Genomic DNA, 13,239 nt, shown 5'->3' on the forward strand with positions numbered 1-13,239 from the left:
GTTGGAATTTTACCTGGATAATCATGAGCTTAATGGATTTCACTCTTACTTTTTCCAGACTTCTTTAGAAGCACTTCTTTATTCCAAAGCCTGACATTAAATCTTCTCTGCAGTGGTTTTTTTGTTAATGAACTTTTTTGTAATAAACATTTATGATCATTAAATTACAGTATAATTCCCCCATGTTTACGAAGGGTTATAGGCAAATGTCATAAATTGATAAAATCAGTTAATAAAATAACTTAAATTTGTCTCTCTGTGGGTAGGTGTGTGTGTGCATGCATCTACACACTAAAATTACATTAAGCTGCATGTGTTTAGTGTACTGCATAGTGTATGTGCCCTTCCGTGTGTTCGTCCGATTGAATGAAGTAATGTACAGTACTCAGTTCCTGTAGAAGCATTTTTATTTTTTTCAAAGCAGCAGTGAAAATGAAGTTGTTTTTCCAGCTCCCAGTGGACATCCTGAGGTGATGGTGTGATGCTACGTGTGCCAGTAACCTTCAGTATTTTATTCTCTCTCTCTCCCCCCTTTATACCTCTTCTTCTTTCCTCTACGACAGAGGGTGAGTTTGGAGTTTTACATTGATGTCCATGCCCACTCCACCATGCTGAATGGCTTCATGTATGGCAATGTGTTCGAGGATGAGGAGCGTGTCCAAAGACAGGCTGTCTTCCCCAGGCTGCTCTGCCAAAATGCCCCAGACTTCTCCTTTGTAAGTCACACAAATAAACACAAAATCACCAGGAAGGCAATACCAACAGCCTCTTTTTTTTAGCAAAGGTCTGAACCTCACATAACCTCACTGTGGTCAGGTCAGACTGATGTACACCGACTGCTGCACATAAATCCATAGAAGTAAAGACTGTGACTGCAGGCATAAAAAACAACAACTGACAAAAACAGCTTAAATGCACATGACAAATCATGTGAATAGAATCAAAACAGGTGTAAAAACACTTTGCGATAAAATCATCATAGAATTTTTTTTTCTTTAAAAAGTAAAAATTGAATGTGTGGATCTAGGAACACTGCCTCCCAGTAAAGTTTATCCACTTCATCAAGAAAGAGTGAGAAAGGAATGCCTTCCTGAGTGGTGTGTAGCAGCTAACAAGAAGTGAAATGGTATCCTGTTGACCTAAATGAAGTAGATCACCTTAAATTTGCCAATGACTGCAGTTTTGTGAGAGATAATGAAAAGTCATAGCCTCTGTCTGCTCCATTTCAAGTAGTAGAAGCAGTAGAAGTAGCAAGACCATGGTCCTGAAAGTCAATGCAAAGTGGAATGACTAAGCAGATGCTGAAAAAAGCCTGGTTTACAAGATTTACAAAAGGTACACCTTTATGATACACCACCAAACAAAAGTGTCCCAAAATGTACAATTTACTTACTCAGTGTGGCGCCTGTTTAGTTGAACGTTGTGTTCAGCTGATATACTTGCACGAATTGACGAAAGACAAACTCGAAGAAAGTTTTTATAACCATATGCTGCCACCTGGTGGAAGGGTAATTAATCCTCCGATCTTAAATGATTTACAGTAATTAAATAATACTTACTCAGTGTCCAGTGTTTATCATTTGCTCGTACACCTCATTCACACAATAACAGCACAAAAAGTTCTCTGTCGTGTCCCAGCTGAGTATCTGCTTGTGCAGGGGAAAAGCCAGAGATAACAGTGACCTTCACTGTAATGAATGAACCTTTCTATCTCCTTGGCCTACAGCCACTCCATACTCAGCACTCATATTCATATTCTGTACTAGGATCGCACGTGCTCTGCAAACATGTGTCTTAGCTGGCTAAACTTTTTGATAGATGTGTTTTGCTAGTAACTAGAGCATACAGTAGGCTTATGGTACACTTTTATACATGTCACCCTACCAGTACAGGTTGAAGAGTCGGAGCTAAGGGTAAATGTGTCAGATGGTGTCACTTGTACAACTAAAAAACACGACTCCTAGCTTAGTGGGTTTTTTTTTTTTTACTTTTTGGGTCATTCCCCACTTTAAACAAGTGGAGAGTTCCAAGCCTCACCTGTCTTCATCGCTCTGACAAAATCTTAACCAAGTAAAGTTCAAATTTATTGAACTAACATTAACCAACATCATAATTTAGAATGAATCAAAATCAAATGACAGGATGTTCAAAACAACTGCTCTTGTGACATCATCACTTGAACCATTGAAAGTGTGTTCCTGTTTGATGCACCCCACGTGTCATGTATCTCTTCCTCACTAGTGGGGCCCGCCCCACACTTTGAGAAGCACTGACTTAGCTAAAGGTAAAAGAAACAAATAAGAGAACCTTCCTAAATATAAAAGTATGATGGCTTCTTCAACCTGTGGACTGTACTTGTCACATCATTTCACACATCGTCACATTGTCTACCAAACTCTCCTCACCTTTAATTTCCTCACCTCTTACATACAGTATGTCATACAGACTCACCTTTATTGCCCATTGAGACTTAACCACCTTCTGTATGTCCCAAACTGTGCAGAGTGAGAGGCCGACACATTAATGTTCACCGACTGTACATTAGGGTCAGTGTCCATGCCCTACTCAGTGTCCTGAAGGTCAAACTGCTCACCCTCACCCTCTCTTCCTCTCTTACTTGTTTGCCACCCTGCCCTGTATCTGTATTACTTATGTGACAGCTGGCCCAGGGGTCATCGCCTTCACTGTGCTCTGTCCCTCTGCCCATTCAGCAGCACCTCCAGCTCAGTGCAGCCACAGCAGCAGCAGCAGCAGCATAAAACAGCACAGCAAAATCATGGATCACGGCAAACTCCCACTGCTGGATGCCACGTCTGCACTTCAGCGAGGCACCTTTTACAGCAGCAGTGTGTGTGGAGTGACAGTAAACGGAAACTTTTTCCACACTATCCCAAGACGCCGTGGTGTTTGTGTAGTATAGCTGACTTGCTTAAACCCAAAATAGACTGGAGTTCGTTTTTTTGTTTGTTTTGTTTTGTTTTCCGCATGCTGCAGCCATTTTCCGCCAAGCTTGTAATGACATTGTACAAAGTGAGTCGGTTGAAAATATATTACCCTTCATTATTTACCCCTGCATGACTTCTCTAAAAGCTTACAAGTGCAAAGTCCACAAAAACAAATCATTGCGTTGTTAGTACATTTTCACTGATGGGACCTGTCAGACCGTACTGACTGTGGCTGCTCCGTGTCATCATTTATCAACAGGCAATTGTGTGTCATTACAACACCAGCAGACAGCCGCAACAAAGTTAAATCATATTATGAGGCAACTGTTTGGTGTGCAGATGTCTATAAATATATTATTCATTATGCAGTTTGTTTTCATTTAACTTGTCAAAAGCCACTTTACTTATTGCATTATTGATTCTGGTTTCATGCAACTGGCCCAAGACCCTCAGTGTGAACTGTGGACACCATTAACAGTGGTTGTTCCTAGACTTACCATTTACCACAGACACACCCTGCTTATACTGTGTCATAATAATATAACTTTTCAGTTGTGTTAATCCTTTAATACTTTATTTTAACTCAGATTATTTTATCTCTACTACAGTCTCAAACTCAAATGAGCTGAGGGCCACGGCTGCTAATGTCATTTCACAATCAGTTATTGTCGTTCAGTTAAAAAAAAAAAGAAAAACAATATTTGGTGTATTAAATTTTAACAACTATACGATGATAGGAATAATAGTTTCCTTACACACTAAATCTATTGTATTTTTTCATCTACCTTTAGAACAACAGAGCACAATGAACTGCTTTAGAATTCATGGTTGAATTTTACTCATAGAAATTATCAATGCCAATTGATGGTTTGATTTTGATTTGAATTGATTTCTCAGTCAACATGTAGACGTCCATCAGGACCACAGTAGAGGAGCAGTTCAATAATGTTGACATAGAAAAAGTAGATAATGTACAGCTTCACCAACAGTTAAGAAAAGAGGCATCTAGAGAAGTTCCACTGTGGTCATCCACTAAAGTATTCCTTCAATAGTGCTGTTGTTACTATTCATCTTCATAAGGTATTCTACACGGCCCTTTGACCAAAACTGATGATTGATTAAAGTGGTTGTGTTAGATTGAAATGTTTCTTCTCTCTGTTTTCTTCAGTCTAACACATCCTTTAACCGGGATGTGGTGAAGGCTGGCACTGGCAGACGTTTCCTCGGCGGTCTCCTTGATGACACGTCCTACTGCTACACTCTGGAGGTGTCTTTCTACAGCTACATGACAGCTGGCAGCAACGCGCCCGTACCTTACACTGAGGAGACCTGTATCCTTCAACCTACAGGAACTGTGCTCTGGTTACTCTGCACCCTCACATATATGTCATCTTTAAACTTGATGGTGGGCATCGTGACAGCCAGTCCTGGAGGTTCCTCTTAGAAGTTAGCAGAGGCGTGTCTGTCATGGCCGACCTCAGACGGTGCTGTTGGTGTTAAAGTGATGGTGACATGGTGTCTGCTGTCTCTGTCTGACAAAACAATATGGGGAGCAGCCTTGTTCTAGGAGCTGTATCTGTATGGTAGCTTAGTGTAGGAACTTGAAACAGTTTCACACTAAAATATTTGCCTAGCAAGATTTGATTGGTCAGTGTTGCCAGATGAATAATAATTTTTCAATGACACCAAAAATGTCATAACATATGATATTTTGTGAGGCATTGATAAATTGAATGATGATTTTTAAACACTGATCTCTGAAACCTCTTGTTGGACACGTCATATGTTTACCCCCAAACCAATAATTGTTGACAAGAACACAAATAATCTTATTAGAAATTAATGAAAATGCTTCATGTTGTTATTTTACTCATGAGCCTTTTTATCCAATAGTTTTATAAATGGATGTTCCTCAAATAGCTCAGTAAACTGTTATGGAGAATCGTGTAAAAAAAATTGTAAGCTAGCCTAACTAAATGGGTTCAAGCTTAAAAATGCTGGGCATTTTGTTTTTGTTTTTTTACAAAATCTCAAATGCTCTCTGTCCCCGAGGTGCCCCACACCCTACTTTGAGAACCACTGGTCTGCGATAAGTGTAATGAGAATGAACACATTTGCATATCACACAACAATCTTCACTGAAACAGGGCGGCGCATCTTGTTTTACTTTAACAGAACTGTTTTCTTTTGTGACAGAACTCATTTGATTTACAAAGAGGACAAAAGAGGCCGGGGGTTCCTATATGCAGGGTCTTTGATTGAAGTTAACAATAGAACAAAGAACAAACATGATCATATGATGATCATGATAACTGCAATTATGCAGACACACTCAGACACAGGAATGTGTCGTATGGACCAAGGTCACCGTCTGTTTAATGGAGCCAGATGTGAGGAAGTGTTCCTTCAGCTGACCTTCTCTGGGCTGAACAGCCCCTAAGAGCCGGTCGATGAAAGTCTGATCTCAGTGATAGAGCGAATGAGAAGGTGGAAAGAGCGATTTTGAGATAGTGGAAAGGAACCTCGGACCCTACATATGAAAAGGTCTGCTTCCCGATGCTGTTGTAGTAAGGTGTGAATATAAAATAGCCCTAGTGCCCTCTAGTGCTGAGAGCTGTTATAGGTGTGTGTATATGGATGTCCTGGGTTGCATATTCAGTTATAAATGCACAGATAGTCGTCATCATGTTTTCCATATCCCATTTTTATTTGAAAAGCACTTAGTGAGTCACTCTGAGTGAGATCACCTCTGTGAAGCCTTCGTATGGAAAGACACTTATCCTGAAAGGCGAGTTAAAAGAAGTCATTTTTATGATCATTTACATTTTCATCTCCCTTCTTTTTAAAAGCCTCATGAGAGCATCTCATGCATATGTGTTTGTTGTGTCAATGTTCATGTTACCATAGAGAAAAGGGGGAGGGGCAGCAGTGGGACCTGCTGTAGAGCAGAGATTGGGGTCAGGCAGGTTGAAAGAACCAACCATGTCCCTTTTTACGCACCAGAAGTCAGCTCGATGGAGCGTGCAAATCATCAACAGAGACCTTTCAAATCTTAACGTCACCTCCCTCCACCTTTTTCACCTGACACACACACACACACACACACACACAGCGTGTATGTTTCACGTGTCAAACCCTTGCTCCTAACTCTCGTCCTTTTTCCTTTCATCCTCTCTGACTGTCCTTCAACAGTGTTGTAACTTGTAGTCACAGCTGAGACTTTTGTCAGCTTGAAAGTGCACAAAAAAGATCTAATGCCGTGTGTGTGTGTATGTGTGTGTGTGATTGTTTTGTAATATGTGTGTGTTTCCAGGTCTTTTCTTTCATTTTCCCTTTAATGTCCTGCTTCTTCTCTCCTCTATTCTGTCCTTTTCTCTCATCTTGTCACCGGGAACATAACAGCTCATTATATCATCTAGTCAAGCTGAGAATCCTCTTCTCTGAAACAGCAGGGACAACCTCTATCGAGTGTCTGTCTCTCTTTGTCCTCTAATCATTAAGCACCTCTGTTTTTGTGTCTCTGTATGTATGTGGGTTTTTTTTTCCATAAATGCCTGCACATAGATATACCTAACACACACTCATATCCTCCCTTCAGTCTCCAGGTTTATCTTTCAGACGTACAGTGTAGTGCAGTTGATTCATAAAGAACGAGAGAATCTGGGATGTTGTTCAAAACTCAGCTTGACATCACCCACTGTGTGTCTGTGTGTGTACAGTATGTGTATTTATGTAAGCTTTGGGTGTTTACTTGTTCAGGTGAGTGTGTGTGCATGCGTTTGTGTGTGTGTGTTCTCAGGAGAGACCAAATTCCCCGTGACTTTGAATAATTATTCAAAGTCATTCAAACTTAAAAGCTTTCCTCAAAGACATTTTTTGTCTTTTTTTGTCCCTGAGTCACAACAAATGAATCAATTTCTGTCACAGCAAAGACATTTTCAACATTTTCGAACAACAACTCAGAAAGGAAGCGCAATTTTCTTGTTGTTTGATTTATGCAAAAATTGTTTTGTTTTTTTTTTCATTGAAGAGGGCAATTTAGTGGAAACTGTGTTCTTCCCGTCAGAAGTGGTCACTGCCAGTCCTGTCAAGGACATCGCCGTTTTACCCTGCACTTAAACTAAACTAAAGGTGTGACGTCAGGGAGCAGGTAGACGCATCATTGACATTAGTAGAGACTCCGTGAATACCATGGAGCTGCCAGTGGAACACAACATGCCTCAGTGAGCCTGACACTCAATAGACACGCTGTGACAAGTATGCAAATGATATAGCCCGGAGGCAAATATGCTTCAGTGCCCAACATCAAAGACAACACACACTCGCTCACGTGTACACACACAGACGCACAGGCAAGTGCACACATTGACAGACATGCAATTAAATGCACAATTGATTGCACAAACACTGTTGCTGTGCTCAGGTGAACAGGTGTCCTCACCTGCACAAACATACGCCTACAACTGTGTAGTACTATGTACTGTACACGTTGATGTTGAGTAAACTTTTGGAAAGATGAAGATGGACAATGTACTGTTTCTAAGTCTTTGTGTTCACTGGGTTAAAAAACTTGAAAAGTATTGACCGTATAGCTTTGTTTCTTTTGCAAAAACAAAGGATTTTTTTTCAATTTCTCCTAGATTTTCTCGAGTTATCCACCGTAAATATATAATCGTTCACATTCTCCATAAGTTTTGGGGAATGTCATCTTTGCAAAGTAAAAGTTATAAGCTTTCTAAAAGTTTGGAAATTAAACTGTAGAACACAGTCACGCTGAACCCTTTATTGTTTTTCTTGTTTTTTGTTCCCGTACATTTTTTTTCTTTATTCTTATCACCTCTGCTGTCATCAAATGCAACATTACAATAATGAATAGCTAAAAGATTAATGACAGCGTTAAGAAAAAACATAACGAGGAGCCTGATGCTATAAACTACAGGTGGGAAAATTAGATGTTAGTAATTTTATTTTACACACAAAGACTTAGCTTTACTAAACAATATAACAATGAATAAACATGAAAAGTAACGTAAAAATCACAATGTTCTTGAGTTTTCAAGAAACATAAATCAAGTTCTTGTTCCTCTCTATTCCCTACATCACCCTGTTTTTTTGTTGTTGTTGTTGTTGTTGTTTTGTTTTTTTTTATTGCTCAAGTTTGTGTCTCCTTGGCGGTGTCGGCTCCCCCTAAATCAGCTTGTCTTTGTTCCTTTGGGAAACAGGACGTGAGGTCTTTCGGTCTGTTGAACTGTTATTTAGGACAGAAATGTTCCTTTCTGTATTGGTGTTGTTGACTAGCCTCTTAATTAGCATTGATAATTAGGTCTCTATGTGTCACTGTGGAGACAGGACCTGTCAGTGGCCCGTATTGATGGCTCGACCGTCCCCTTGCTTGTGTCCTTGTTAACTCCCATCCCGACTTGACAGCATTCGCCGCGTGTCTTGTCCATTTCACCACTGGGACCCTTGTTGTCTGATCATCACCTTGTCTGTCCGTCTGCCAGGATCAGGCACGAGGGACATGATGGTGAAAGTTGCTAAATGCCACCCTGACAGTAAACTGCTGCAGTAAACAAGCCATAATGTCCTCTTCACCTTTGTCTCACGTTTCCCTATCCAATCAACACCTGGTCCTTGAATCTTGACGATGACCTGCTATTGATTAGACGCTGATTTCATGCCTAATAAAATGGGAGGAAATGTTGATGAAACACACTAGTCTGTCAAAGCACAGCAAAGGAAATTGACCCCGATGTAAATGAATACAATCATTAGTGTCTTTGTTATTGGTCCAAGTCTGTTTGATACATGGCCTTGATAAGTTTCTCTGGATATTTTCTACCCCTCAACCTATTCAAATTACAGACAGCTATTTCTACAGTGGGTTTCCTGGCTCACGACCACAAACGCAAACACAGAAACACATACCAGCAGCCCTATGGTTTCCCTCGGCAACAGGCCAAAAAAGCATCAGGGCTTCACCTCTGTGTCTCCGATAATTTGTGTCCACGGATGGAGTTTTGCTTCAGAAGCTGACCGTCCATCACAAAACCTGCTGTAATAGACAGTGAGTCGTGACAAGCCAAGCTGAGAGGCCATCTGCGCATGGTGGGTTCCGGGAGATATTTGTGTCTGTGTGTGTCTGGCCAAAGAACCCAGGACTGGCACTGAGCTCTGCTGACGAACAAGAAAATATTCAAACACCAAAAACTTTCCTGAGGTCAGAATTAAATCAATAAGTCTCTTATATATATATACATACTGTATATAAAACGGTCTGTTCTTAAACTTAGTGAGGCACAGGAAGTGACAGGAAATCCTCAGCTGGTTCTAGAGAATGTCCATGGGAGTACTCCTGTACGTGTTACCTGATTGCACATCAGAAAAGTGTGCCCATAATAATGGTTAATATCAGGTTGGTTTTTCCTATATGTTGAAAGAAACAGCCAACAAAAGAAAATGCAGATTTTCAATCCGCCGCATTCCGGAACATTTCCCATCTGTGAATCTGTGGAGTTAGCTTTAAAACAGTAAATACTTTGTTGATTCTCTCATCACTTTTTACATGTTTACTAAAGCGCCATGTTTTGTATGTGTTGTCTCTACAATTATCAAACATTAGCATGGCAGTTAGCTAAACCAAGATCACATCCTGCTAGACATCAGAGTGAAAAATTTCCCTGGTGAAACACATTGAGTTTAAAGCACAGCTGTGCTTCTAGCATGGCTGCGGACTCTTATCTTGTTTAGAGCAATTATGCGCTAAGATTAGCATGGAAGTAAGAAAATAACCTCACTCTCTCCATCTGTGGTGTGTTTCAGTTTGATCAGGATCATCATCTAGCATCAGACAGACTGTGGGGCTTATCCACCAAGACACACACACACACACACACCCGAGTGCTCGCACAGCAAGTCTGGCCTGATGCAGAACTCACAGACAAACAACCAGATGGGATGTAAATATAAACTCCAGAGTCGTGTGGAGAGCGTTTCCATCAACCTGCCGGGTGAAGAATGACGTCCCGCGCAGACAAACAAATCCTCAAAGGCTGAGGTGACAGACTTGCTACAGGGGGAACCTTCTTACATATTCACAGGCGGAACCTAACAGGTGTATCCCCTGTACAGCGGGTGAATGTGTGTGTGTTGTTTGAAGTGTGACAAACTACACTAAACTACACACCTTTATCTAAAAGGTAGCCTTTAGAGAATGAATTGGTTACAAGTTTAAGGCGTTTTTTTGTATTTTTCATAGTAACCACTTTTGTAGCAAAGGTGATTTTTTTTATCAAGAAGAGGAATTGGATTGTCCAATAGTTTCATTTTCACAGGTGTGACTGATGGACAGTCCAGCAGTTGACAGGATGTATCTGAGTATCAACAAGGTAATGACAGGGGAGAGTGACAGATTGAGCCTCTGTGCTGTTCCATCATGTTCCGCTCGGGCAGGGAACAAAGGGAGCTAAACATCAATGCCTGGAGATGAGAAAAACACTTATAGCTCTTGTTCTTTGTGCGCTTGTATTTGTATACTTTTGTTAGACGGCTGCGGATCGATGGTAGAAGGTGGAATAGACAATGATGTGTCAAACAGGATGGATGGATAGAACTCAGCTCAGATTGTTTTGTCCATAATTCTCAGTAATTCAAATGCATATGTCTTTGGTCATTTTTATTATACTACTATTGGCAGCTGATTGGTATTCTGGTTCTCCTCTTCTCTGTAATGTGTACAATTGTCGCCCCAGCTTGCCCTGCAGGCCTAATGATCACAGGCTTTGCACCACCACTCCTGGATGCTCATCTACTTAGTAAAAGCAGTGAAGTTATTGATATCATCCCTAATAAAGTCAGGGACAGTTGAACAGGGGAATGATTTTCGTGCACACCTCGGAATTCAAATAAGGCTTCAGTGCATAAGTAATTACTTTTCTGTGATTCAGACCAGCGTCAAGCATCCGGTTGGAGTGAGTGAAATGCATTTGATTTAGCCTAACTAAATTCAAAACACGCCGTGTTGTACCTCCGGGATTTACGTTGCTCATTTCTCCAGGAGATTGTCTCCATTTATTTACTGTACCTCGGTGTTTGTCTCGGTGACGAATGAGAAGATTATGCAGAGCTTTGTTTGCTGTTAATAAATAATGCAAATGAAGGAAATGTAAGTAATAGTTTGAATGAGTCTTGCATTCTAAACAATTGCAAAAACAATTAGTTACTGAGACATATAGTCAAGATAAAAAAAATGTATGGATGTATGTAGGTACTGAATAGGAAAATATTTTTCTACTAAATGTGATCAGTGACTTTAATAGACAAGGTGATTGGATAAAAACAGAATGGTTTTGTCCAATTCTTTAAACATCTACTCAAACTGTTGTCGTAGACATGTTGTTTTGTTGCATGTACACGTTTTTCTTAGAAACTGATGTAAGAAATTATAGTTTTTATAGTTTTTTTAAGTACAATTACCGAAAACCGTTAATTAAAAATTAAAAAAACGTATTAGTAATGGTTATTTCTGTATATATTACATAACCAAACAACACATTAAATTATAGCAGTATTCTCTTTTCAGCACCAAAGATAATGAGCCTTAACCCTCCGCCCTCAGACATGAAACTGGGCCGAAATGTGGCTCGTACATTTCTGGATTATTACAAGCTCAACAACCTCATCAAGGACAAGAGGCCCACTCACATCCCAAGGTAAAGTAACACAAAACCATAAATAATAACTGGAAAGTAATTCACTTATCTGAACAACTCTTCACTTTAAGATATCATCCAGTGCATTTTGATTTTCCCCGCAATTTATGTTTCTGTCGTAGTCATTTATTTGTATTGCATGTCTTTGTCCCTAGTTCTGAGGTGACGTCCCAGACAGGCAATGCAAAGGGCAGTGGCATTGACAGGGACGCTGGAGACAGAGAGAGAGGGAACAACCAGGGTGTCAGGCAATAGGCAGACGGACGGACGGACACACACACTGAACATGTATAAAATGCAGAGCACCATGACAAGAGGATCCTTCACACTTCATTGCTCTTAGAATCTTCACATCTCCTTGGCAATAAAGACTTATAGTCACACATTCGTAACGGTGCGCTGACTGGTTCCTGCGGGACTGGAAACAGGATAAGTGTCCTTCTGAGTTGTTAAGTGACAATTAAATGAATTACTGGCCACCGTGAGGCTGTGGACTATAGTTCCTCATCCATTTAAAAGGATTGATGAGAAAAGAGAAAGAGTATTTAACAAACTTTGCAGAAAATAAACGTTACAGTTATTGGGTTGGTTTCCCTATCAATGCAGTTTGCCATAAAACAGTTATCTCATGGACAATTAATCATCAAAATAGAATTGTTGCTGCACTGTTTTAGGTGCACAAGCTAAGATGTTTCCCAGTTTCATTTCAGGTTTGGTACAGTTGTGAAATGTGTGAGAAAAAGAAAATTACAATTCAATGTCATTTATCAAAAAAAACTTGTCATCATTTTCATAAATGTTCATTTAAATGTCCACAAGATTTTTTCCGTTGCAGTTATCACAAATTTAGTTTTCCATGATGACCATTGAATGCTATGACTGGCCTTTAGAGTGTGAAATATTAGTGATGACTATGAATAAATTCATGCATGCTGCAGTATGTTTCTGTTAGTGATCTGTTTTTTTTCAACCATCAACAAAATATTTTGTTGTTGATTAGACTACAATCGAATTGTATTAAAGTATTCTTAAAATGTGAGTATGACATTGTATATTTCTTCATTAAGGAATAATATCTGCCAAAAATAGGATTTAAAATTGTTTTGTTTTTTTTATTTATTTTTTGTAAAATGCCATTTTAAGGGGGCAACTGACCAGGTAGGTACTGGTGTTTCATCAGTAATCAAATGTGATCATAAATGCATGTGTCAGCCTTGTCAAAGGAAATCAGACATCACAACAGACACTATTGGTAGGAAATTGTCAGAAGTAACAGAAAGTATAACAGAAGACTTGTTCTTTAGCTATCAGTTACTGTGGATTTAAAAATATATTTTATTTTTTACCAGGTTTACTGCCTTAATTCTGTAAATAGAACAATATACAGCACCATCCAGTGGTGGGTGTAAAGTCAACGTGCAATGAAACATCTGCCGTGAATGCATTTAATAAATAAACATACAGTAGAATCATAGGTCCGTAAACAAATGTTGTTTTTGTTGTTGTTTTTGTAGAGCAAACAGCACACAGACATTCTGACTCACACTTCCCGCCAGCAGGTGTCAGTAATACACCGGTTGGAT

General features: G+C 39.7%; 1 protein-coding gene across 1 annotated transcript in view; it reads left to right on the forward strand.

Moving 5' to 3' along the window:
• agbl4 (AGBL carboxypeptidase 4) overlaps positions 1–13,154 on the forward strand; it is a 200,931-nt gene extending 187,777 nt beyond the window's left edge. The window contains exons 10-13 of the mRNA XM_008335869.3: positions 564–716; positions 4,114–4,276; positions 11,563–11,656; positions 11,812–13,154. Coding sequence (XP_008334091.1) covers positions 564–716; positions 4,114–4,276; positions 11,563–11,656; positions 11,812–11,911 — 510 coding nt within the window. The 3' untranslated portion in view covers positions 11,912–13,154. The remainder of the gene's footprint in view (positions 1–563; positions 717–4,113; positions 4,277–11,562; positions 11,657–11,811) is intronic.
• Positions 13,155–13,239: the final 85 nt, after the last annotated feature.

Source organism: Cynoglossus semilaevis, chromosome 2, assembly GCF_000523025.1.
Source record: "Cynoglossus semilaevis isolate Cse_v1.0 chromosome 2, Cse_v1.0, whole genome shotgun sequence".
NCBI classification, from domain to species: Eukaryota; Metazoa; Chordata; class Actinopteri; order Pleuronectiformes; family Cynoglossidae; genus Cynoglossus; species Cynoglossus semilaevis.